Source organism: Phyllostomus discolor, chromosome 4 (assembly GCF_004126475.2).
Source record: "Phyllostomus discolor isolate MPI-MPIP mPhyDis1 chromosome 4, mPhyDis1.pri.v3, whole genome shotgun sequence".
Taxonomy (NCBI): Eukaryota; Metazoa; Chordata; class Mammalia; order Chiroptera; family Phyllostomidae; genus Phyllostomus; species Phyllostomus discolor.
In genome coordinates this window covers 117,896,529-117,920,560 of record NC_040906.2, presented here as the reverse complement: position 1 = coordinate 117,920,560, position 24,032 = coordinate 117,896,529, and the positions used below count along the sequence as shown (strand labels likewise).

At 35.9% G+C, this 24,032-nt stretch overlaps 2 protein-coding genes across 8 annotated transcripts in view; one reads left to right on the top strand and one right to left on the bottom strand.

The window, feature by feature from the left end:
- RUNX2 (RUNX family transcription factor 2) overlaps positions 1 to 24,032 on the bottom strand; it is a 319,729-nt gene that overhangs the window by 268,223 nt on the left and 27,474 nt on the right. The gene's annotated exons all lie outside the window — the stretch shown is intronic.
- Positions 1,922 to 24,032, top strand: part of SUPT3H (SPT3 homolog, SAGA and STAGA complex component) — a 472,076-nt gene continuing 449,965 nt past the window's right edge. For 2 of the 3 annotated variants that reach the window (XM_036024180.1, XM_036024179.1), the window contains exons 1-2: positions 1,923 to 2,215; positions 17,949 to 18,049. In XM_036024180.1, coding sequence (XP_035880073.1) covers positions 17,949 to 18,049 — 101 coding nt within the window. In that variant the 5' untranslated portion in view covers positions 1,923 to 2,215. Of the gene's footprint in view, positions 2,216 to 17,948; positions 18,050 to 24,032 lie in introns of all 3 variants that reach the window. The other variant, XM_036024178.1, reaches the window with a different exon arrangement.

Sequence of the window (24,032 nt, the reverse complement as noted above, 5' to 3'; positions counted from 1 at the left end):
TTCTGCCAACAACAAAATTTACAATTTCCTAAGAGTGAATTTTTTAGTTCCCTTGACTAGAGCCTTGTTTAACTGTCTCCTTTCCCCATGGCTCACTTTAATTAACTCCTGTTTTGTGTGATTAGACACCAGAAACCCAAGAGTAAGATCTAGTTATATTCTGAAAGACTAGGTCAAATCTGGCTTTCATGTGATGCAGATAGAACTCCTGTGCAAGAAGAGAAATACTATGGCCACATCAATTGAACATAATCTCAGTTTTTTATTTTTATTTTTTAAGCGATTTAATTTATTTATTTTTTAGAGAGAAGGGAGGGAGAAAGAAAGGGAGAGAAATATCAATGCATAGTGGCCTCTCTTGCACCTCCCTACTGGGGACCTGGCTAGCCCTCCATGCCTGTGCCCTAGATTGGGAATTCAACTGGTCACCTTTGGTTCACAGGCTGGCACTCAATCCACTGAGCCACATCAGCCAAGGCTGAACACAGTTTTAATTGACACAATCTGCTTCAGATTGTATTTCCTTAGATGTAATAATTTTTCTCTTAATTTTCTCCTAGTTTCTTGGTAGTGTACTCCAAAGGGCTTTTCAACTATTGTACAAGGCAGTCTTCCTTTGTAAGAAATTATGACAATTTTCTCTTTTACTTTCCCTTATCTTCTACACTTTGCTCAGCATTGAATTGAGTCCTGATTTACATATTATTGTGAGCTTCTACAACCTAAATATAATGATTCTTTTGGAACTTTAAGTATTTAGCAAATACTGAATTGTGGAGATTAATGTGAACTAAACACAAAACAGAAGACAACTACAATGACACAATTACAATCACACAACTATACACACAACTACAATCACAGAGAAAATCAAGTTGCTATTTTAAGCACTGTAAGCAAATAGTGCTTATTTCAGAGATTAATTCAAAACACAGATATTTATAGGCAAGAAAATAACTGAAGCAGTAATGCTTAAAAAGACCTGATGTTTAGTAGTTGAATGTCTGTGAAGTATGTTACTATATTTTACATTGTAGAAGTGGACATAAGCATGGTTAATCCAGTCTTCCTTAAGCAGCTGAAAAGAATGTTAATATAAATAGTAAGATTTCATATAAAATAAAGCGAGTGAAATCATTGTCTTATGACCCTATTATTTAAAGAACTACACCTGTATTAATCAAATGTGAAAGAACAGGATGTGCAGTTCAATAGTGGGAGTGCAAGACTTAAAAATAAGAAGAACAGGTCAAAAATAAGGAAAAATATAGGGTCACTCATACAGAACTTTAAAATAGGAAAAAGTGTCAATAATAAATGTAGGTCATTAGATGCCCAACCTTGGTAAAACGAGCAGAGAGAAAAACTTCATCGCAGGTCACCTTTCCCAATGCCTCTCTAATGACTCTCTACAGGAGGTAGGGTGGGCACTGGTGGTGCGTAGGCGCCGGTGTACCATGGTCCCAAAAAGGGTTCCATGTTCTCTCCAGGCATTGCGGTCCTTTGGGGAAACGGTATTTTCTTATCTCTCCATTTCCCTTAACCATGCTAAAAGCACTATCCGGCTCATTTCCAGGTTCACCCTAATTCCTGAAAGTAAATTTACAGGGTCAGTCTCTGACCTGAACTTGGAAACAAAGTTCCAGTTGTCCGTCACTGATTCTCTCTCCAGCTCCATTGCTAAAGAATGCAAGACTGGCCTTTGAACATCCTTTGATTCTCAGCTCATCCCCACTCCTCTCCCAGTAGCCCTCGCTCTAAGGCCCGAGCCAAGTTCAGGGTGGCCTGTCTTAGGGCCTGTGGGCCACGCTCAATGCCCGCGTTGAAAGCGGCCACCCCGGGCGCTCCACGATGCTCCGCCCACAACCAGCGTGGCGGAAGTGGCTTGCTCTGGAAAGGAGACCGCGCGCCACCTGGTAGAGCGCGCATGCGCCAGTGCCCGGGACGCTAGTGTTGGGGGCGTCCGTAGCGCTCTTTCCCTGGTCTCCGCAACCCACGCCCCACAGTGAGAGTCGGGCTCACGCCATCTTTCCCCCACCCCCGCGCACCCCGCTCCAGCCGAAACACTTTTTCCCTTTCTACACTCTCAACCCACTCCCACCCCGTCCCTATCCAAGCGTGTCCCGGGCCGCAGCAGCAGAAACCGCACCATCTCTACCCCCACATTCTCCACGCGGGACGCGCAGCAGTGCCTACAAGTGTTCTTAAAGCAGAGGTTGTTGGTGGCGTTGGGGGCGGTGCGGGGACGGACGGGGGAGGGGATGGGAACCGGGAGGGTTGCCGCGCGGCGAGCCCAGCTAGTCAGGGCCCCGGCCCCGCCCTGGCCTCTGCCCTAGGGCGGCCGCGGGGGAGTAATATTGGCGTTCGCATTGGAGGGGTGAAAGGAAGACGGTCGTGAGAGGCGCTGGCCCTACGCGGCGCCCGGGTTCTCCCGCGGGGTGTGGAGTTGGCTCTTGACTCCTCCCCGTCGGAGGGTGGGCATGGGGCGAGGGAGCGGGGCTGGCGAGCAGGAGTGGGAGCTGCTGGGAATAGTGTAAGAAACACCTTCCGCGTGTCATTTGGGTGGTGGTTTTTTGAACAATCTTTAAAGGAAATTGGTCTATGGACAGGGTGGAAGAAGAGTTAGGCAGAGTTAGTAGAAGTGTAGCATTTAGAAAAAAGAAGAGATCGACTCTTTTCTCTGTGGGGCGAGCCCACAGCCGTGACTCCCAGGGAAATCATGTAGCATGTCTTTGGCTGGCTGTTCTGGTCTGTAAAATAGGGGTAGTAGTAGTTTAACTTAGGATCGTGAGGATAATATGAGGTAATAACACACGTTAAATGTTTAGAGCAGCACCAGGCACTGGTTAGCTACTTGATAATTGTAATTAATTTCGGTCTCCATGTTTTAAGAAATTTAGAATGACTGTGAGCTTGGTTTTTGAATTAAAAATCAATCAGAGTACTTGGTCTGACAAACGAGAGTGCATTTACAGGGACAGTGGAGTGTAATAGTGACTGACGCTCAGAACCGATCCTGGACATATGTTACTAATGTACACGTGGGTAAATTAGCATAACTCCACGAGGCCGATAGAAACTTTGAACTATTTCGTTGGAAGGTGAATTTTTATGTGGATGAATAGGACCTAGGATCTAAATATTGTATACATGAGGGGCAGAACTTTGTAGGTGGAATTAAGTTAGCTCTGTGAAGATTTACTTGCACACCAAATTGTGGACGGAACTTTGGTAATTTCTGGTGGTAGTTACAGAGAGGCTGGATTTGACTGAATGTGAGGAAAGTTTCCTGACAGTACTTTGCAAAAACAGAAGGCACTTTATTGTGCTATTGCAAGTTTCTTGCCTCTAGAAATCTTCAAGTAAAGATCTAGAGCAGCGTAGGTCTAGAGAGAGCATCACTGCCCAATAGAACTTTCTGTCATGAAAATATTCTGTAATAATCTGTGCTATCCTAATATGGTGTCCGCTAGACATGAGTGGCTCTTAAGCGTTAGAAATGTGGCTGGTGTGCTGAGGAACTTAATTTTTAATTTTATATTAATTAAAATATAAATTGTGACATGTGGCTAGTGGCTGCCCCATTGCACAGCATAAGGTCAAGAATTTAGACTTTGAGATTCCTTCCACTTATTGCTTTGGTTGAGTTTTAAGTCAAAAAAGCCAACTCTTGGAACATCTATTGCCTTAGGGCAACAATTTTTCACTTGGTGTGCCTCAGCAACTGGTGTGCCTCAGCAGGCACACCTGTGTGCCACAAGAATTTTGAAAACATACACTACCTATTTATTTAGTCAGGGGCACTAGCCTCTTTTTCCTCAGACTGTCAAATAAGAAACTGACAACAGCCAACATAACAATAGCCGTGTGGTGTGAATGAATCAAAATTATACCGATTTTTTTTGTCAGATTGGCAAAAAATATAGTGTGTTTTTTGGTATGCTGTAGAATTTTAGTAATTAGTTTATGTGTGCCACGAGATGAAAAAGGTTGAAAATCACTGCCTTAGGGAATCATAATTATATTCAAATAATGCCTTTCATTAAAGTACTATAGTTCAAAGCATGGGTCTGTTAGTAGTTATTTACAGCTTTACAAATTAAAGCAGAGCATTCTTTTGTTTCCTAGGTTGTACAGCTAATGCTAGATTCATTTGCAGAGCCATAACAATACTAACTGGAGTTCCCTTTAATCATCACTGCAGTGTGTTGTGACCATGGCTTCCACTATCTTTTATCACTTTGACTAGTTTTCAGTGAAAGCTTTTCAACTCTTTTATTCTTGAAGTTTTTTTTCTTATTTGAAAGATGGTTTTTGTTGTTGTTTTTTAAACTTCTGAGTGTCAGGCCATCTTATAAGCAATTTTGTGGTTATCAGGTTATTAGTCTTCAAAATTTTTGAAGAGCTAAGTCTGAAATTTGGTGATATGTTGTGATATTTTCTGTGAAATATGTAGATGTTTCTTTTTCAAGCAAATGTTTATAAAGTTAAGTTTGAAAGTAAAGCTTAAAAAACTTTATGGATAGCACCCTTAACTCTGGCTTGATGTCTGTAAAATGGTGACCTTGGTTTCAAGGCTGAAGAAAAGCACTAGATCTGAAATAGAATTTAAAGCTCATGAATTAAGCATATGCAGAGAATAAGCCATTATATACAAATCAAAGTGATTGCTCTTATGTAGGGCGACTTATCCCCCACTTTTTTCTGGGACACTCATGTATTACAGTCTGTTCATCTCAGTATAATTATTAATAGAGCCCCATTCACTGTCAAAAATGCCCTGGTTGGAACTGCATAATAATATGGTCACCCTATTTTTAGGTTTTTTGAAATTTGTAATATGTAATTTTAGGAGGATTAACCATATTGTAGTCTTAGAAATGTACTTACTTTTAAGTAGTGACAAAGTTATTGCCTTTGACCTTAAGTAATAGAAGAGATATCTGGAATAAGACCAGCAAGTGACTTGTTTTTTAAGCCACTGGTAATTTTAAAATTTGCTTTTTTCCTTTTAATTGGATACAAATCTTGGGCAGCTTGACTTTTGGTTCTTCTCTAAAAAAATAGTTTTTGGTATGGGAGATGGCAGAGAGGCCATTCAATCAAATCAGAAGATTGAGTATTCTTGTTGAAAATAAATGCCTGTTTTATTTTATGGTGAGGTTGAATAGTGAAATCAGTCAGAAATCTTTTAAATATGTATTAGAATGTTAAAAAAGATTTGGCTTATAGTTTACTTAAAGAGGTGCAAAAAGCACTGGCTGGTGTAGCTCAGTGGATTGAGTGCAGGCCTGCGAACCAAAGGATCGTGGTTTGATTCCCAGACAGGGCACACAGGCCTGGGTTGCAGGCCAGGTCCTCAGGTAGGGAGTGCTGGAGAGGCAACCACCCATTGATGTTTCTCTCCCTCTCTTTCCTTCCCTTCCTCTCTCTCTAAAAATGAATAAATAAACTCTTTAAAAAAAGAGTAAAGAAAAAAATTCAGCCAAATGCATTATTATACTAATTTATACTATATTGAAGACAATATTTTATTGAGAGACACTTACTTTGAATCCTCACTTTTCTGATGGTTATATGAGGTTACTCATGTGGAGTGTTGGGTGCAGCGAAGCACATAAGAAATAAGTATTCTTTAAGTATCACCTGCTCTAGTCTTAAGGTTATTAAATAATGGGTCTGGAAGAGATATTAATGTTCTGAGATGCACTGTGGATGGGTGCAAAGAACATTTAATACTATTTGTGAAAACCTAGGTTTGGTCCTCTTTTGCTATGTTCTTTCTTTGTGATTTCAGTTTACTTTTCTGCATCCCAATTTCCTCATCAGTAAAATGGAATTAGTACCTAACCTCATTCCACCTACTCACAGGGTAGTTGGAGGCTTCAAATGAGAATTACATAAATTGTTGTCTTGTTTGACAAATAATTTATATTTAATTAGTTTTGTTTCAACTTGCCTACCTACTACCTCCAATAAAGACTGAATCTAAATCTTCAAAAAGTGTTGTATGTTTTAATTTGTGAAACAGCATATAGAATATAATAGGCATCATTGCCCAAAATGTTTTCTTTAACAGGTAATACTGTAAGCCACAGTAATGGTGTTTTATTGATCTGGTTACAACATAGTCTCTATACAAAACAACTCCATACTACTGCTAAAAGAGAACCAACATTTTCACAGACACTTGATGTGTTTTATCCATTGTGCTAAATGCTACATCTCATTTATTCATTCAAATATGTGATTCCTACTTAAGAGGTGATACTGGTGAGGCCCTTTCTGGGACTGATGGTCAGGAATTTTTTTTTTTTTGCATTATACTATTGCCTTCAATAATATCTAGTTGGTAGTTAGTGGGTATTGAATGTTAAATAAGTTAATGAATATGTAAGTTACATGCTATCTGGCATATAATATACAGTAGCTGAAAAAAATGCTGTGTTGAATTGATAGGACAGTAAGTTGAAATAATATGTAAATGCACTTTATAAATTATTTTAAAATCTCGAAGTAAATTTTAAATAGCAAATCTTTTGCTATTTAAAATGCTATAGAGGTTTTATGACTGAATTCTGTGTATTTTACTTTTTTGTATTTATTTTTGAATCTTTAAAAGACTACTACTGCCCTGGCTGGTGTAGCTTAGTTAGTTATAGTGTTGTCGTCCTATAGGCTGCAGGGTCTTGGGTTTGATTCCCACTCAGGGCGCATAACTAGATTGCAGTGATTTGGTCCTTCATTGGGCATGTGTGGGAAGCAATCCATAGACTTTTCCCTGTCTCTCTCTGTCCCTCCCTCCCACCCACTCTCTGTTCCCCTTCCTCATTCTCTGACATCAATAAGCATGTCCTTGGATGAGGACAAAAAAAAGACTACTACTAACCATACCATTCTTTCTTTGAGAATATACATGTTTAATGATAATACTTTGTGCTATATTTTCAAGAAGCTACACTTTTGCTTGGATGATGATTCTTCTGCTTCATCGTTACCGTTACCATCACTATCATCATGATGAACTGAGAGTTTTCGTATACCAGGCACAGTCCTAAGTGCTTTTTAAACATTATTTCATGTAACCTATGAGAAGAGTATTTTTAACTTCTACTTTAAAGATGAAGGAACTGAGGCAGGGATATGACTTGCCCAAGGTCACGTGGTAAGTGTTAGGGCCTGTATTTAAACTCCAGAGCTAAGCTCCTTACTGCCTAACTGAGTCGGCCTAGGCAGGTACTTCACAACAAAGTTCACTATGACAAACACATTGTGGAGGTCTTGTGAGTTAATTACGATCAAGTTTTATTTGTATGTTCCTTGTGGGATAGTAGAAAGAACTCTGGACCAGGAGTCAGGGGACCTCCGTTTTAGTCCCAGCTGTATCACTAAATAGTGATGTGTCTTTGGGCAGTTCAAGAAACCCCTCTGGACTTCAGTTTCCTCACCTGAAAAATGAGGGATTTGGATGAAATTAGTGATTTTTATACTGTAGTTCTGAACCTCAGATGTCTTTGGTCCCCCTCCCGCCAATTTGAATGGTTATGCCTTTGCTGTTATAGCTATTTATCCACCTGCTTAAGATTTACTTTTAAGGAAAGAATTCTGAACTTGCTTTTGAAGTCATCAGCTTCTAAGATAACTTAATGACAAGTCCCCTGACTACTACGTGTACAGCTTTTCAGTAATTTCACGTTTAGTGTATTAAAGGAGGTGGGTACCTTTTATAAGTGGAAGAAATAAGGCACTAAAATGGGAAAAGATTGGTGAATTTTTTGTTAAAATTTGTATGTATATGGGCTGAATATTTCTGGTTATCGCTATCCAAATCAAAGCTTGTTTTCTTTTGTTAGATTTGTGAACTTCACCCAGTATTTTTCCTTTGAGCTTTCTCATTGATGGGGGGAGGTACTTGGTTGGTAGGGTGATTGTGAAGAAATGTGAGCTAATATAGGTGGAAGACCCTTTACAAATTCTGAAATGCTTATACAAATTTATCTGTTTTTTTTTTTTTACATGCCTACATGGGAATAAATCTCCCTTTTTTTGTCACATGAACTATGTTTTTAACCACATCAAATATTTTATTGAATTGTTTATATTTAATAGAGTTTTGCATAAGGTTTAATATTTCTAAAATGTGCTCTAGTTTGGAAGAGAATTTTGATGTTTAAGATTTTCATGTTTAATTTTCCTTGTTGAATTCACTTACCATTTACTATTAGAAGTGTAAATGACTCCAAAATTTTGCACGTATCTGAAAAGTTAGCCATTGAGTCATTCAATTGTGTACTATTTTATGTAAAAACAGCAGTGTTTCAATATTGGAAAAGTAAGCCTGCTCTTTTGTCTGGGTTTGGATCTTAGGTATTTTAGGATGATTTGGTAGACACATTTGCAGTGCATTTTAAGAACTATTTTGCAAAGAATAAACATTTTTTTAAACTCAATATTTTTGTAAGAGAGTACTGGATATAAAAGCATATAGAATATAAACCTACCTTAATGTGAGACTAAAGAAGAAAAATATAACTTCCTGTGTCTTTGAGCACACTGCCTCTGGGATCCTATATCTGTAGGTTTAAAAAATAATTGCTCATGTAGCCAACTAGGATATGTAAACACAGTTTATATGTCTGTCTGTGTATTGGGAATTTTGTAGTTAACAGGTAGTATTTTTTTTCAAATTCAGGTATAGTTTTTGAATGCCCATTATGTGATAGCCACTGCCTTCTTTATAACCTCCTTCTGAGACAGACACACATTCTTGATAGATGGAGAAACTAAACTTGAGAGATTAGTTGATCCTTATTAATTGGTTCTTCTATATTGGCTAATTATCCTTCTTAACAAAAACCCTATGACCATGACTTTTATTTCACTTTTCTGCCTTACAACATCTGTCACAGCTTCTTCAGGATTTCATCTCCACTTGAATGTCTAATAATTGTCTCATTCTTAACATGGCCCAAACTGAATTTCTTTCTCCTCTCCAATCTTCTGGATCTCAGTAAATGGTACCACCATTCAACCAGTTGCTCAGGTCCCAACTTCAGAGTCATCCTTGACTACTTTTCTCTCACATCCCATGTCTAATCCATCAGCAAGTCAGCTCTGTCTTCACAACATATTCCAGAAACCTGACCATTTCTCACCATCTTTGTTTCACTAATTCAGGCCACTGTTATCTCTTGTCTGTACAACTTCAATTTGAACTTTCTAACTGGTCCCCTTGCCTGTACCATTGTTTCCTTATAGTGTATTCTCACAGCAGTGGAGTGACCTTTTTAAAGCCTAAAACATTTCAAGTCACTTTTGGCTTTGTTCAGGTCTTATATTAAATGTCACCTTCTGGTTGAACTTGTTTATGTAGTTTTCATAGCATTTGTCATGACCTCAAATTATATTTATGTGCTTTTCTCCTGTATTATATTGTATCTATTTTGTATAACTTAGTCACTACCATATCCCTAGCTCTTACAATAATGTTTGGCCCATAGTAGGTATTCAGTAAATAGTTATGAATGAATAAGCCAAAGCACAAGTGGTGCATTGGCTTTAAGTAAAGGGGTGCCTTTATTGTAAGAGGAGGGAATCAAGAGAAAAAACACTAACTTAAGTAGAGTGGAGGGAGCTACTGAATAAAGGCTTATTTCTCTGTGAAGTAGGAGGTATTATCATCTGCCAGTCGTTGGAGAGATTATGGGGCAGAGATTTATTAATAAACTAAAATAATTAATATGTACTAAAATATTTAATGTTAAACCAAAAGAATTAGTAAACTAAAACAATTAGATATCAGAGAAAGGAAAATTCCTAATGGTTGTGCCACTGGGAAGGTTTCTTGGTGATACTGAGTTTAGGTCATGCTTTTCTAGACCACTTGGATATGGATAGAGGTAGAGGTAACAAGGTATTGCAAGCAGGAAAAACTGTAATGGTTCAAAAGAACCTGCTGTGGTTCAGGAGGTAATGAATGTTTGATTTGACTGCTATAGGAAAGGAAGCTGGAGAGGTCCAGTGAGACAAGTTTTGTCTTCTGGGCAAAGTGGAGCCATTGGAGGCTTTTGAGAAGAGGAGTAACAGATATTTACAATGAGTACTCTGGAGGTAGTATGCAGAATTAATTAGAAAGATGGGAGATAAGTTTAAAAGATAATGCATTAAAGGTATTAAGGTGAAATTAGAAGGGACTGATTTATAAGAAAAAAAATGTCAGGCCCAGAGTTCCTGGATATAGGAAGGGAAGGAGCTGGACAATCTAACATGCCTTGGAGTTTTTGACCTTATGTAACCCAAGAACAGTGTTGTTCCTATAGGACTGTTGGACATGGAGGCATGTGTGATGGGGAAAACATACCAGGAAGTAGTGTCATATATTACAGGGAGGAGTTTTTCTGTCTCTGAAGTCTTTAGTAATTGTATTAAAATTGTGGTTTTCAGATTGAACTAACAAGCAAAACAGACAGACTCATAGATGGAGAGCAGATGACAGCTAGTGGAGGTTAGGGGGTGGAGGGACTGAGCAAAAAGGAGTAAGGACACATGGACATGGACAGCAGTGTGGTGACTGCTGGAGGGTAGGGGGTATAAGGGGACTAAATGATAATAGGAAAAAATACAATAAAGATTCAATAAAAAATAAAATTGTGGTTCTTTACTTATGGTATTCCTAATAACTTGTTATTTTGATCACTAGGTGTCCCTGATGACTATAGCTCCTTACCCATATTAATTAGAATCAGAATGATTTGGATTAGGACATACTTATTCCTGTGCTGGTAGACTTTAGGAAATATAATTGTTCAATGAATGGTAAGGCAGAATATTTCCTTAGATCATATATTGCTGTTTATGGTACTTCATAATTTTCAAAGTATTTTTACTAATGAGATATGGGTAGTTTGAATTTGCTATTCACTTACCTGTTTTTTTTAACTGAAGTTAAATTTGGTTTACGTTCAGATTGTAGCAAGTGTTAAAATCTCTGTATAATTATCTCATAATAATTGAGTGGGTCTGATGTTCCTCCTCTTCTCTCGTAGTATCTTTTGCATTATCTCTAAGCTCATTCCACTGGGTATGTCTTTTAACTTCAGTAGGCTATAAGCTAGTAAACGGCAGGGGTGTGTTTTGCTTATCTTTGTATTCTTTGTTATACCATTTAGTCATTTTTTCATTTACCTACCATTTACTGAATTTCAGCCATGTCAGATAGTATATTAGGTGTTGAAATTACAGATAAAACAGTGTCCCTGTTTTTAAGCAGTGGGCAGTTGGAAGATGGAGGAACAGTTGTTACACTGTAGTGTAAGAAGTGCTATGATAGATGCATCTAATTTCAGGTCCTGAGTTCTTTTTCTTTGGTATGGTAGATGAATTTTTAGTTAATTATGAAAATATAATTAGAAGCTGTTTTAGAAAAATTGCTGTTATTTTCAAAACCTTTGTTAATCATCTGTTCTTTGGATTGTGCATTGGATTATTCATGTCACTGTCACTTCTCTTTTAGCAGATAATTGAATGGACACTTGAGTTTTATACCTTCTAAGTTCACTTGAAGTGAGGCATATATAAATATATTTGAATTACCATAGTGTTATCCCAAGCACAAGACATAGAAGTTTTTTAATTTGTACACTTTATTTTTTGCATTCTCAGTGATTGAGTGATCACTTTTTTTTTATAGCAGGAGAAATTTAGATCATAGTGTAACTTGAGGGTTTTTTAAATACAAAACTAAAATGCAGTGTATAATAATGTTGGCCTAACCATAATTGCTTCCTGCCTTTGGAGTTCTATGAAAATGAAAATGTTCTGAGTATAATGGTTTTCTATTTATATTATGTGAAATGTTCAGGTTATGAATGATTGGAATTGAGACTCATGCTCAGAATCAGTACATTGGTCTGCTGAGTTCATCTTTCTCAGCAGTGAAATAGAAACGATAAAAAAAATTCACTATCTTTTAATAAATGGCTAGTCTTATGAATTTCACAATTCATGTTTTTTTTAAAAAAGATTTTATTTGTTTATTTTTAGAGGGGAAGGGAGGGAGATAGACAGAGAGAGAGAGAAACATCTATGTGCGGTTGCTGGGGGTTATGGCCTACAACCCAGGCATGTACCCTGGCTGGGAATCGAACCTGGGACACTTTGGTTCCCAGTCACAATTCAGATTTTTTAAAAATTATTGATTTTAGAGAGGGGGGGGAAACAATGATTTGTTTTCCCAATTATTTATGCATTCATTGGTTGATTTATATATGCCTTTATCAGGGATTGAACCTGTAACCTTGGCATATCGGGATAATGCTCTGATCAACTGAGCTACCCAGTTAGGATCTCACAGCTCAGATTTTGATATTGTTTTGAGGGTGCTGTTACTAGTAATACATTTTTCAACTCTGAGATATTGGTCATTTAGTCATCAAAAATATGAGCTATAAATAGAAACCCAGTGACATTCATTGCATTTTCATTTAATTCACATTTGTGATTTATAACTTTACCATAGCTAAAAAAATTCTATTTTTGCAATATTTTCTGAAGAAAGCAGTATATCCTTAAATCTCATTATGTTAAATGACCAATGTCAGTTTTTCTACTCTGGAACAGGATTTTACACATGTGACATAATATTGGCTATTGGCTTAATGATCAGGTTTAAATATAAGTGTTAATCAGAGATGAACTTATTCCTTGGGTTCACATTTAAACTGTGGCATGTTGAAATAATCTAGGTCTCCATCTGCACATCTGAATTCATTTTGTAAAATATGGCAAACAGCTGCATTTCAATTGAAAGCTAAAACAACTGTAGGACATTAACCCATTGAGAAGATTACAGTAGGTTTTCAGTTCCATGTTAACTATATTTATTAGAGAAAATTGACTTGAGTGCTTCTGCTTTTAACCGACTTTTTTTTTTTAAATGTCTGGGAGAAAGGAAATAAAGCACTGGAATGATAGAACTTTGATGTGTAAAGAACTTAATGTCGAAAGAAGTTAATTATCTAAATCATCAAACAAAATAGGTACAGGAAATAATTATTTTAAAGATTCTAATGAGCTATCAACTTATCATGTCAAGAAAAATGTTATTCACCTGTTTGATTTAAAAATTAAGTAACTTGACTGTGGAAGGATGATCATGGTTATAATAAACTAGGATTGGGACCTTTTTACCTTTTACCAATAAATACTCTTGATGTGAAACATTTGCAGTAGGAGGACAACTGAAGAAAGCTGTGGTTTTAATATGAATCTGCTTGTGAATTGTCTTCTTAGAGAGCTTTAGAACAGGGTGACTGGGTTTGCAGAATGAAAAAGGAGCAGATTGCTTCAACAGTGTCTCAGGACATTTGGCTGCAGGATAATCCCACAGAACGGCATGTCTTCAAATCTTACAGGAGTGAACCAAACCATAACTGTTTTTGGAAGCTGGGGTTAATACAGAATCTTTTGGTATAACATTTTCTTCAGGATATCAAATTGCTCTGTCAATCTTATGTTGGAACAATAAGGGAAACATTTTCTAAGGTTCTTGAGAAAGTCAGGTTTCCTTTTTAGCATTTTTTCCTGGTTCTGGAAGTTCTTGGTTTTCTGTCTCTATTCCCCCAGTCTTGGATTGGTGATGTGGTATTTCTTTAACTGAGTTTCAAGTAGTGATCTTTCTTTTCTCTATGTTATTTGTAAAAACATACTTATTTCAAAAGGCTTTGTGAAAAAAACTTAGACTTAAAAAACGTGATGGTCTGCCATAGCGTTAGCTTCTTCATGAGTTACAGAATTTTTGTTTTCAGGCTCAGTTTGAGTGGAACTTTTTTCCTTCTCTTTCTCTGCTCTTGCATTTTCTATGTGCTGGTTTTGGCCTGGCCCTTAGGGCCCTCAGGGCCCTCAGACTAGCCTAGGGCTTATGTTGGCAGGTAACAGGTCCTGCCACAGAAGGACATTGAGATATTTCATATCTAACCACCAAGCTAGTGTGCCCTTGTTTTAGACCTCTGTCCTGTTACCTTCTCAAAAGCTTTAAATTTGGCCTATCTAGGCGGTGGTTTTTATTAGATTTTTTTTTTCCAGCTCCCTTGCATGGGGCTCAGCCCTTCCATCCCAGCTCTTGGTGAATGCCCTGGTTCAGGTTTCCTTTATCAATTTTAGCTAGCATTGCCCATATGAGTGGTCAAATTGGAGGATGTATTAAGAGACAAATTTGGCAGCAATGTGGAGAATGAACTGAGATGGAAAGAAAGAAGCTATAAATAGAGCTCATAGAGAACCATAGGGTAGAAAAGAGGGGGAAGATGGGGAAGATGTAAGAACATAAACAAAATAGAATTCTTTTGGCTTCCTATTGATTATAGGATGCTGGAGAAGGAGTCAAAGATAACTACTGAGGTTTTTGGGATAGGGTGACCAGTAGCAGTAGTGATGCCAGTAGTGAAAACAGAACTTATTTTATAAGGAAACTGTTATACTTAATATTTGTTGAGTTGCATTAAGGTTTTTCAGTGAAAATATTCAGGCTTCTTAAACTTCTGTGATTATGAAATGAGGGTAATCTAAATTTATCATATACAAACTTTTAGCAAATCAAGAGAGAGAATACTTAAGGTCTTTCTGTTTATAATAGCTAATGTGTGCTCAGAACTGTTCTGAGCACATTAGTTCATTTAATCCTGACAACACAGAGAGGGTGAAATTATTATTCCCATTTTACAGATGAGGAAACTAAAGCACAGAGAAATTAAGTCATTGGCCCAAAGTACTATTATAATAGCAGACCTGGGATTCAAATCTAGGCAGTCTGTCTCCAGACTCTTTCTAGTTTACTTTACTTAAAGTTCTTTATTACTTGTTCTAAATTTAATTCTTTTTTAGAATTAGAATCTGCAAAGTATTTTTATTTTAAAGTTATAGTATTGCATTTATATGACCAGGAATTAATAGCTAACATTTATTAAGCACTTAGTGTGTAATAATTGAGGTTTTTATCTACTTTCATTATTTTAATGTTATTTTTACAAATTCTTGTTTATGGGACTGCCACATGCATTAAATAAAATGGGATATATTAAGATTATCTTCTAGTTCTCCCATTACACCTCAGCTTAATTTTAATGGGAACATTGTCACACAATTTAGAAGATGGGGGTGTAGGTAGACACACTTTGCCACCTTGCACAACCACAAAAAAAATTTAAAAAATTACAACTAAATCTTAAAACAACACCCAGAACTGTCAGAAAATCGAACTGTATGGAAGTCTGACAAACAAGGATTTAAAGAAGCTACAATCATCCAGATGGGCAGGAGGGGTGGAGACACAGTGTGGCATGGAGAGGCGGTGGTGTCAGTGGAATAGTCATAGGCGGTCCCACATTCATGTGTAGTAGCTAAAAATTGGGAGGGATATCTTGGGAGCAAGTGGTCCCAGCCCCAGGCCAGACCACACAGCCCAGGGTTCCAGTGCTGGGAAGATAAATCCTCGTAACTCTTAGCTGTAAAAATCAGTGGGGGTTGGGGTGGCAGAAGAAACTGCAGGATTTTCAGGAAACTTTGCTTAAAGGGTCTGCATGGTCTTAAATTGTAGGCAAAGCCACCCACTCTGGGATTCAACAACAGGGAAACAGCAGGCAGGGTGCCAGTTGCATATACTGGGAGTGGGTGAAGTGCCTGGAAATGGGGCTAGTTCTGGGTAAACCACAGAAGCCAGGCAGTGGCACAGTCCCCTCTCTGAGGCCTCTCCATACACGGAGCCAAAAAGCAGTGAGGCTGATTGTCCCACCCTGGTGATTACCTAAGGCTCTGCCTCACAGAATGTAGGTGCCTTTTACAGGGAGTCAGAGCAGCTCTACCTAATAGAAACAAGACAGGGAGACTGCCAAATGGAGGAGACAAAGAAATATGGCCCAAATGAAAGAACAGAACAAACTCTAGAAAAAGAACTAAATGGAAGAGATAGCCAACCTATCAGATGCGTAGTTCAAAATACTGGTGATCAGGATGCTCAAAGAACTTATTGAGTAAGGCAACAACATAAAGGAAGAAGAAAAGGCTATACTAAGTAAAATAAAGAAAAATCTACAGGGATCCAACAGTGAAAGGAAGGAAGCTGGGGTTCAAATCAATGATTTGGAATATAAGGAAGAAAAAAACATTCAATCAGAATAGCAAGAAGAAAAAAGAATTAAAAAAAAAACAAGGATAGTATAAGAAGATTCTGGGACATCTCCAAATGTGCCAACATCCAAATCATAGAAGGAGACGAGGAAAAGCAAGATTTTGAAAACTTATTTGAAAAAATAAAGAAAACTTACCTAATTTGGCAAAGGAAATAAGACATACAAGTTCAGGAAGCACAGAGTCCAAAACAAGTTGGACCCAAAGAGGGCCACACCAAGATACATCATTAATTAACATGCCGAAGGTTAAAGATTAAAGAAAGAATCTTCAAAGCAGCAAGAGAAAAGGAGACAGTTCCTACAGAGGAGTTCCCATAAGACTGTCAGCTGAGTTCTCAAAATAAACTTTGCAGGTAAGAAGGGACTGGCAAGAAGTATTCAAAGTGATGAAAAGCAAGGATCCACAACCAAGATTACTCTATGTAGCAAAGCTATTATTCAGAATGGAAGGACAGACAAGTGCTTCCCAGATGAAGCAAAGCTAAAGGAGTTCATCATCACCAAGCCATTATTACATAAAATATTAAAGGGACTTATTTAAGAAAAAGAAGATAAAAACTGCACATTAAAAAGGCAACAAACTCACAACTATCAACAACTGAATCTAAAAAAAGCAACAACCCAAAAACAAAATAAACAACTAGAACAAGAACAAATTCACAGAACTGGAGATCATTGGGAAGGTTATCAGTGGAGAGGGGGAAGAGGAGAATGGGGGAAAAGGTACAGGGAATAAGAAGCATAAATGGTAGGTACAAAATAGACAGGGGTATGTTAAGAATAATATAAGAAATGGAGAAGCCAAAGAACTTACATGCATGACCCATGGACATGAACTAAGCAGGAGGATTGCTGGAAGGAAAGGGTGTACCAGGCAGAGGGTGGCAAAGGGAGAAAAATGAGGACAACTGTAATAACAATAAAATATACTTAGAAAAAAAGTCACACAATTTAAAATTGATGAATTACATAACTGTAAGATTGTAAAGTACAACAATGCTTGCTTCTGATCTGATTGACTTTACATTATTTGCATTTTAGGGTTTGGTTCCTATAGGAATTGGGTTGTGCTGTGGTTTTTTCATTTTGTATCTTAACGGTTGTACAACTCTTTTTTAAAATAAATCTCACTATGTATAAAATCAGAGTTGTTCTGGTGTTCTGGATGGAATTGACTAGGTATATACACTTATATGCTTGGGGCCCACTAGAAGATAATCTTTGGGTTCCCTGGAACACATTTTGAGAAACACTGAGCTCTATTAAAATATTTAATGAGTATTTTTCTTCCATTACTTACTACAAAATATGTATCAGAATGTTATATCACTCAAGTATGTAATTTTTTGATACCATACATGACTAAGCAGTTCTTTCCCACTTTATTATTTCATTTTAATAAAGAATATTAAGTATAAAAATTAGATTTCTACACAATTAGAAATTTTAAATTTTCTGCCCTGGTTGGTGTAGCTCAGTGGGTTGAGCGCAGGCCTGCAAACCAAAAGGTTGCAGGTTCGGTTCCCAGTTGGGCAGCACATGCTTGGGTTGCGGGCCACGTCCCCGGTGGTGGCTCATGAGAAGCAACCACACATTGATGTTTCTCTCCCTCATTTTGTCTTTCCCTTCCCCTCTCTAGAATATAAAAAAATAAAACCTTCAAAAATTTTTTTAAAATTTAAAATTTTCTATACTTTTTGCTTTTATTTTCCTTACATTCATTTATATTTAAGTATATTTTGTGTTATTTTTCTTTTTATTTAGATGAATAATACTGCAGCCAGCCCAATGTCTACTGCTACTTCAAGTAGTGGAAGAAATACAGGGAAGTCTACAAGCTTTGCCTCAGAATTGCAGAGTATGATGTAAGTATGCCTCTGTATCTTACTTACTAATACATTAAATTTATTCATGTTGATAAAAGAAAATAGAAATAACAAAATTTATAAAACTTAACTGGGAAACTTATCCTTAAATAAAAATGAAATTGATAACATTTTAAATAGTCATATGCAAACAAAAGGGACAACATTAAAAATGCTACAATGGTACTGTATTAGAAAAGTATGTATTGGTTTATCTTTATAAAAGAATGAATAATTATATAAATGTTTTTGCCCTAATTATTATCTGTGTTATGAATTGTTTATTACTATTTTGATTTTAGATTTAGAAAATTTTGTTACAGATTATATTCTGGGATAGTTGAAATGTTTTCACAGAGTTCTCAGTTTTTCTCAAATGTCACAGTAATTCTGTTAGCTTAATGTAAGTTAGTTTTTAGTTTTGATAATATTTGAAATCAGTGTATTTCAGAACATTAAGAAATAACTGAGAACATTTAAAAAACACATTCAGTTTTTGAAGAGTTGCACAGTCACTGAGATTTCTTTCCTAAGGCCCTTTTCAGCTTGATTTCTGGCTTCTTGCATTGGGACTACGTATCTTGATTTAATGGGAGATAGCATATTTATTAGAAATGTCTGCTGGCACATACTCGTTTTTCTTTATTATTGATCCAGGAGATCTTATATACATAAGGGGACAACACACTAGAGATCTTCTTTTCCTATTCTTGACATATCTGGTGATTTTAAAAAGAATGTTTTTTTTTTTAAGGTTTTAGTATCTTCCTATGTATCAATAGCCTTCAGAGTGGATTGACTGCACTATGTGATATTTATTGTTCTAAGAAAAAATGTGTTTGAGCATGTATCTAATATTTGCTTGTGAACATACTTTAAATGACATTGAAGACATTTAGATCATACGTTCTCAAGTTTTTTGGTCTCAGACTCCCTTTACACTCTTAATTATTGAAGATCTTGAATAGCATTTATTTAAGGGAGTTGTATCTATGAATATTTATTGCCTAGAGTTGAAAACTGAGAAAAAATTATTTCATTTGAAAGAATAAACCTTTTATATATTAACATAATATTTTCCCTATAAAGTAATTACATTCTGAAACAAAAATTGGAAACACATTTTGTTAGATAAGAATAAAATAAATGTATTAGGAAATGTATGAGGTGAGACTGTTTTAAATTATGGAAAAATTTTAAGGGCTAATGCTTATGTATACTTTTAGTATATACAGTTTATTGGTTTAAGTTTTTAAGTTTTTTCATTATAGTTTAGTAGCTTTATTTTGGGAACCTTTTATATTGTATCATGTTAATTGTATTTAAAAACATTAAATGCATTTTAGATGGTTTTTAGTAAAGTGAGGAAATTCATTTTCCTGTACAGTTTACTGATTTACTTTGTGTTTTCAAACATATTACATATAATATATATTACAGAGAACAGTTTAATGAACCCCATGTATCCATCACCTGGCTTTAACAATAACTGTGTTTTGCCAGTCTTAGTTAACCTTTACCCCCCACTCTCCATGTTTTCTTAATACAATATTTTATAGCACATCCCAGACATCATGTTTTATATTTGGTTGTATTTATTAAAACAATGTATTTGTTGTTAGGTAAAAAGTATGTTCTACATCAGTGGTCAGCACACTGTGGCCATGGGCCCATAAACTGGCTGCTTGTTTTTGAAAATGAGGTTTTATTTAGTTATCAATTATCTATCTCTGCTTTTATGCTACATGGTGGAGTTGAATATTTGTGACAGAGACCACATGGCCTGTAAAGCTGAAACTATTTACTATATGGCCCTTTATGGAAAAAGTTTGATGACCCCTGATCTCTAGAAATAGCTATCTATAAGAAGAAAGCTATATTTTCTTTTTGTCATTTATACTTAGGAGAGGTCTACTTAGTGCATTTGATAGACTGCAGGCCACTTAAGAAAACTGAGAAAAAAGAAAATAAAATCTAAATTCAGCACTTTCTTATTAAATACTTTTACATCTTCCCAACTAATGTGCTTAAGCTGGATTCAGAATGCAAAAGTTATTGTTGGCTACAGTTTTGGAAGAAATATACATTTTCCTTCTATTTCAGACCTCATAGAGAGGCCACTCCTCATAGTTACATTCATCATTTATAGTCTGAAGTTATTTTTTTCACCTTATGAATTGCTTCACAGAGCAAAAAAAAGGGTCAAAATTGGAGGAATACTTTTTAATTTACCAATATTTTCTATTGGTATAAAGTTTTCAGGCTTTTGTTATATAAAATTAGAATCAATGGACATTTGATCCTTGCTTATGTGCTTTCAAGTGAGAAAGTGTAGGCTTAAGTCCCTGCGTTTATTCTGTGTAGAAATTTCATTCTGTGAATACCTTTCTTTTTGTTTTCCTGCAGTTTCACAGTTCTAAGACTGTATTATATTGCATTGCTGTCTTTTTAATCCTCTACTGCTGCTGTCTTCCCTGTTTTTCTCTTGGGTCCCATACCTCTGAATAGGTAACAATATTGTAGCATCATTTCCAGGGAATGGTTTCAGGTGTGTAGTTGTCAAGCACAATTGAAATTGTCATTATCTGATATTAAATATAGAACTGGCAGCCAGTGTGTTCTGCTATTGGAGCCTTGATAGAATTGACCATATTTTAAGTTTGGGTGGTAAACAGTGCCAGTGAAGCATTCTTTAGGAAGTGCTTCTACAGATTTTAAATGAAAGGATTAGCAGTCAAACAAAAGCTAGTGGGCTGGGGATAACAGCAGCTTTCCCTTACCTAGTGCTTAAAACTGAGCTCATTTGCCATATGCTACTTATCACAGCTCTTTAAATAATGTGTGCTGGGAGGGTCCTGAGGCTTTTCATTTTTAAGTTACTGAACTCAGGTGGCCTGTGAATGAGAAATTGACATCTTTTCAGTTCACATTGCAGGTATTTTAACAAACTTCTTGAGAATTTTTATTAATTTAAGTGTACTTCAAGAAGTCTTCATTGAACTCTTTCTTAGTTATATATTTGTTGACTTGTATTACTTTTGCAGGTTTATAGATCTGGTGATGATGCCAAAGTTTCACTTCTAGGTAACATTTAGTAATTCTCATGTGATTAAATTAAAAAAAAGAAGAAGGATTTTATTTACATGTTACGTATATTTTGTAAGAATTCTTCCAAATGAAAATTTCAGTGCTATTTAAAATCCACAGATTGAAAATTAACTTCTTAAAATTCAATTGTATAGTTCTGCAAATTTTTCATTTTTAAAAATGAACATTTATTGAGCCCATATATGATGGGACCTAAATGCCCTTAAGTCTAACAGTAGAGAAGGTTGTGGAGACAAATGACTGTCCTGTAGTAGGATGCAGCAAGTGCCACAGTAGTACAAAGGAAGAAGGGATGAACTTCTGAGGGGAAGCTTCCTAACTTCAGGTCTGTACTTCTGATTGCTTCCTGGGATGTCCATGAAGTATTCTGTGAACACCTGAAACTTAGTATGTTCACAACTGAACTAAGAATTTTCTCAATAAGATTTGCTTCTCTTGGGAATTTTGGGGATATTTAACAACAGCCATTCACTGTGCACTCAGCTAGGGCATAGTTGCATGTGTGAAATGGTATCATTTGGCTTTTTAGCACTTTGAAGTTATCAGTTGTATAAGAATGTTACCACTTCTATCCTTACCGCAATCTGACTTTAAAGAGACTGAATATGTCTCTCTAAAATCGATGTATGTGTAAAATTCTTTTAAATATATGTTAGTAAGAGACAGTTATTAAACTGACACAAGGTCCCTTCAAATATTGAGTTTGAGCTTTTTTAATACTGTTTTTAAGCTTTTCAGAAAACTGGAGGAAGGAAAAATTATTAAAGGTAATAAATGTTAACATTAATATAATTCCAGAGAAGCTTTAATAATATGATATTATTATCATATTATTAATAATAGTTGATAATAGTGAATGCTTGTATAGAGCATGATGTGTACCAGGCACTCTCCTGAGTATTTCCATATACCATTTTTAATCCTCATACAACCCTGTGAGATAGATGCTGTTATTCCCCTTTAATGGATAAGATACTTGAGATATAAAGGTTAGTAACACACCAAAAATTGCCATTTAGTAATCGGTAAAACCTGGATTCAGTCCAGGGAGCACGGAGTCCATGCTTTTGACAAATTATGCTACATTTCAATCAATTAAACTTTTAATTTACACAATATAGTGAACAAATGAACTTTTACCAGTTTAGGTGTGACTAGTGTATAAAGTAATAACGTGAAAGGTAAATAATTGTTCAATTACCATTATTAGTGATGAGGTCTAATTTTTATAAGAAGTATTGGATTAAATTATTTTCATATTATCATAGTATTTATTTCAATTTCTTAAACCTAATCACCAAATCTTCTTTTTTTTAAAGATTTTATTTATTATTATTTTTTTTTTAGGGAGGGAAGGGAGGGAGATAGAGAGAGAAACATCAATGTGCGGTTGCTGGGGGTTATGGCCTGCAACCCAGGAATGTACCCTGGCTGGGAATCGAACCTGGGACGCTTTGGTTCCCAGCCTGTGCTCAATCCACTGAGCTATGCCAGCCAGGGCTCAAATCTTCTTAAACAAGGCCATATCAGTAATAAAGAGAAAGTATAATTTTTCATAGAAATGATATACTCAAGCGTATCGATTGCTCATATTTGTAATATTTCATAATTTTGGATATAAACATGACCACACTGTTGGTGAATATTTAAATATTTATCTTTTATATTTTATCACTATTAAATATTTTAATTCCTTATATTTACATTACACTAAAATATATGCATAAACTTATCCTTGTACTTTCTGTGAAATACATCTGTTTAGAATATTTTAAGATACACACTGGTTTATAAGTATAACAAGAATGAAGAGTATTTTCAAATTAAAACAATAATTTGGTCTTGATCTTTGCTGACAGTGAGAAAATATGTAGAAGCTGTATTATTAGGTGTGTATTTCTAACTTTTTTAGTGTTACATATATGATGACAATGAACTTTGACATTTAGATACAGATCTACCTCCTTCCTCTCCCGTTTCTTTCTCTTTTCCCTACTCCTTTTCTTCTTTGAACCTTAGGACAAATTTCCTTAAGGTTTTTGATGACCTTCCATAAAGGCTTTAATGAGCAATAATTCCAACTACAGTATGCCTTGCCAATATTGAGTAATGTGATATATATAATATATATTATTTATACATAAATAAACTTATATGGCAGAAGGAGAAAGAAAAACATGTTTGTGTTTAGTTTAAAGCCTTTATAGCATTTTGTAGTTGAGTTACTTTTTGGTGAACTTGGTGCCTGTAGAAGCACAAGGGAACCCTTATTATTCAAGGAAACTGAGGCAACTTGTATATGAGTTACTTAAGTCAGGAGAGGCAGTAAGATCCTCACACAGAGAAGCCAAAAGAAGAAAATAAAAACTACCTCTAATCCCTGTCCAAGAGAGTCTTATACTTTGGGTTGGATATCCATGTATCTGACTTAGTCTTGTTAAGTTCTTAGTAATTTTTAGCCATTGTTGTCCTTTTTTTTGTACTCTCCTTTCTTTTTTTCCCATTTAATATATTGTGAAAAACTTTCTATATTATTAGAAAATTGTTTTATTGTATAGATATCTATTATGCTATTGATCCTCTGTTACTGAACCATACTGTTATTTCCAGTTTTTTCGCTATTATTAAAAAAATGATCTAATGAAAATTGATACCTATTACCTTATATTGAAGTCTTAGAAGAAGTAGTTTTGAGTCTAAAAGCTTTTTTTTTTTAAGATCTTATTTATTTTTAGAGAGGGAAGGGAGGGAGAAAGAGAGAGAAAGAGAAACATCAATGTGCAGTTGCTGGGGGCTGTGGCCTGCAACCCAAGCATGTGACCTGACTGCGAATGGAACCTGCCATGCTTTGGTTCGCAGCCCGCGCTCAATCCAC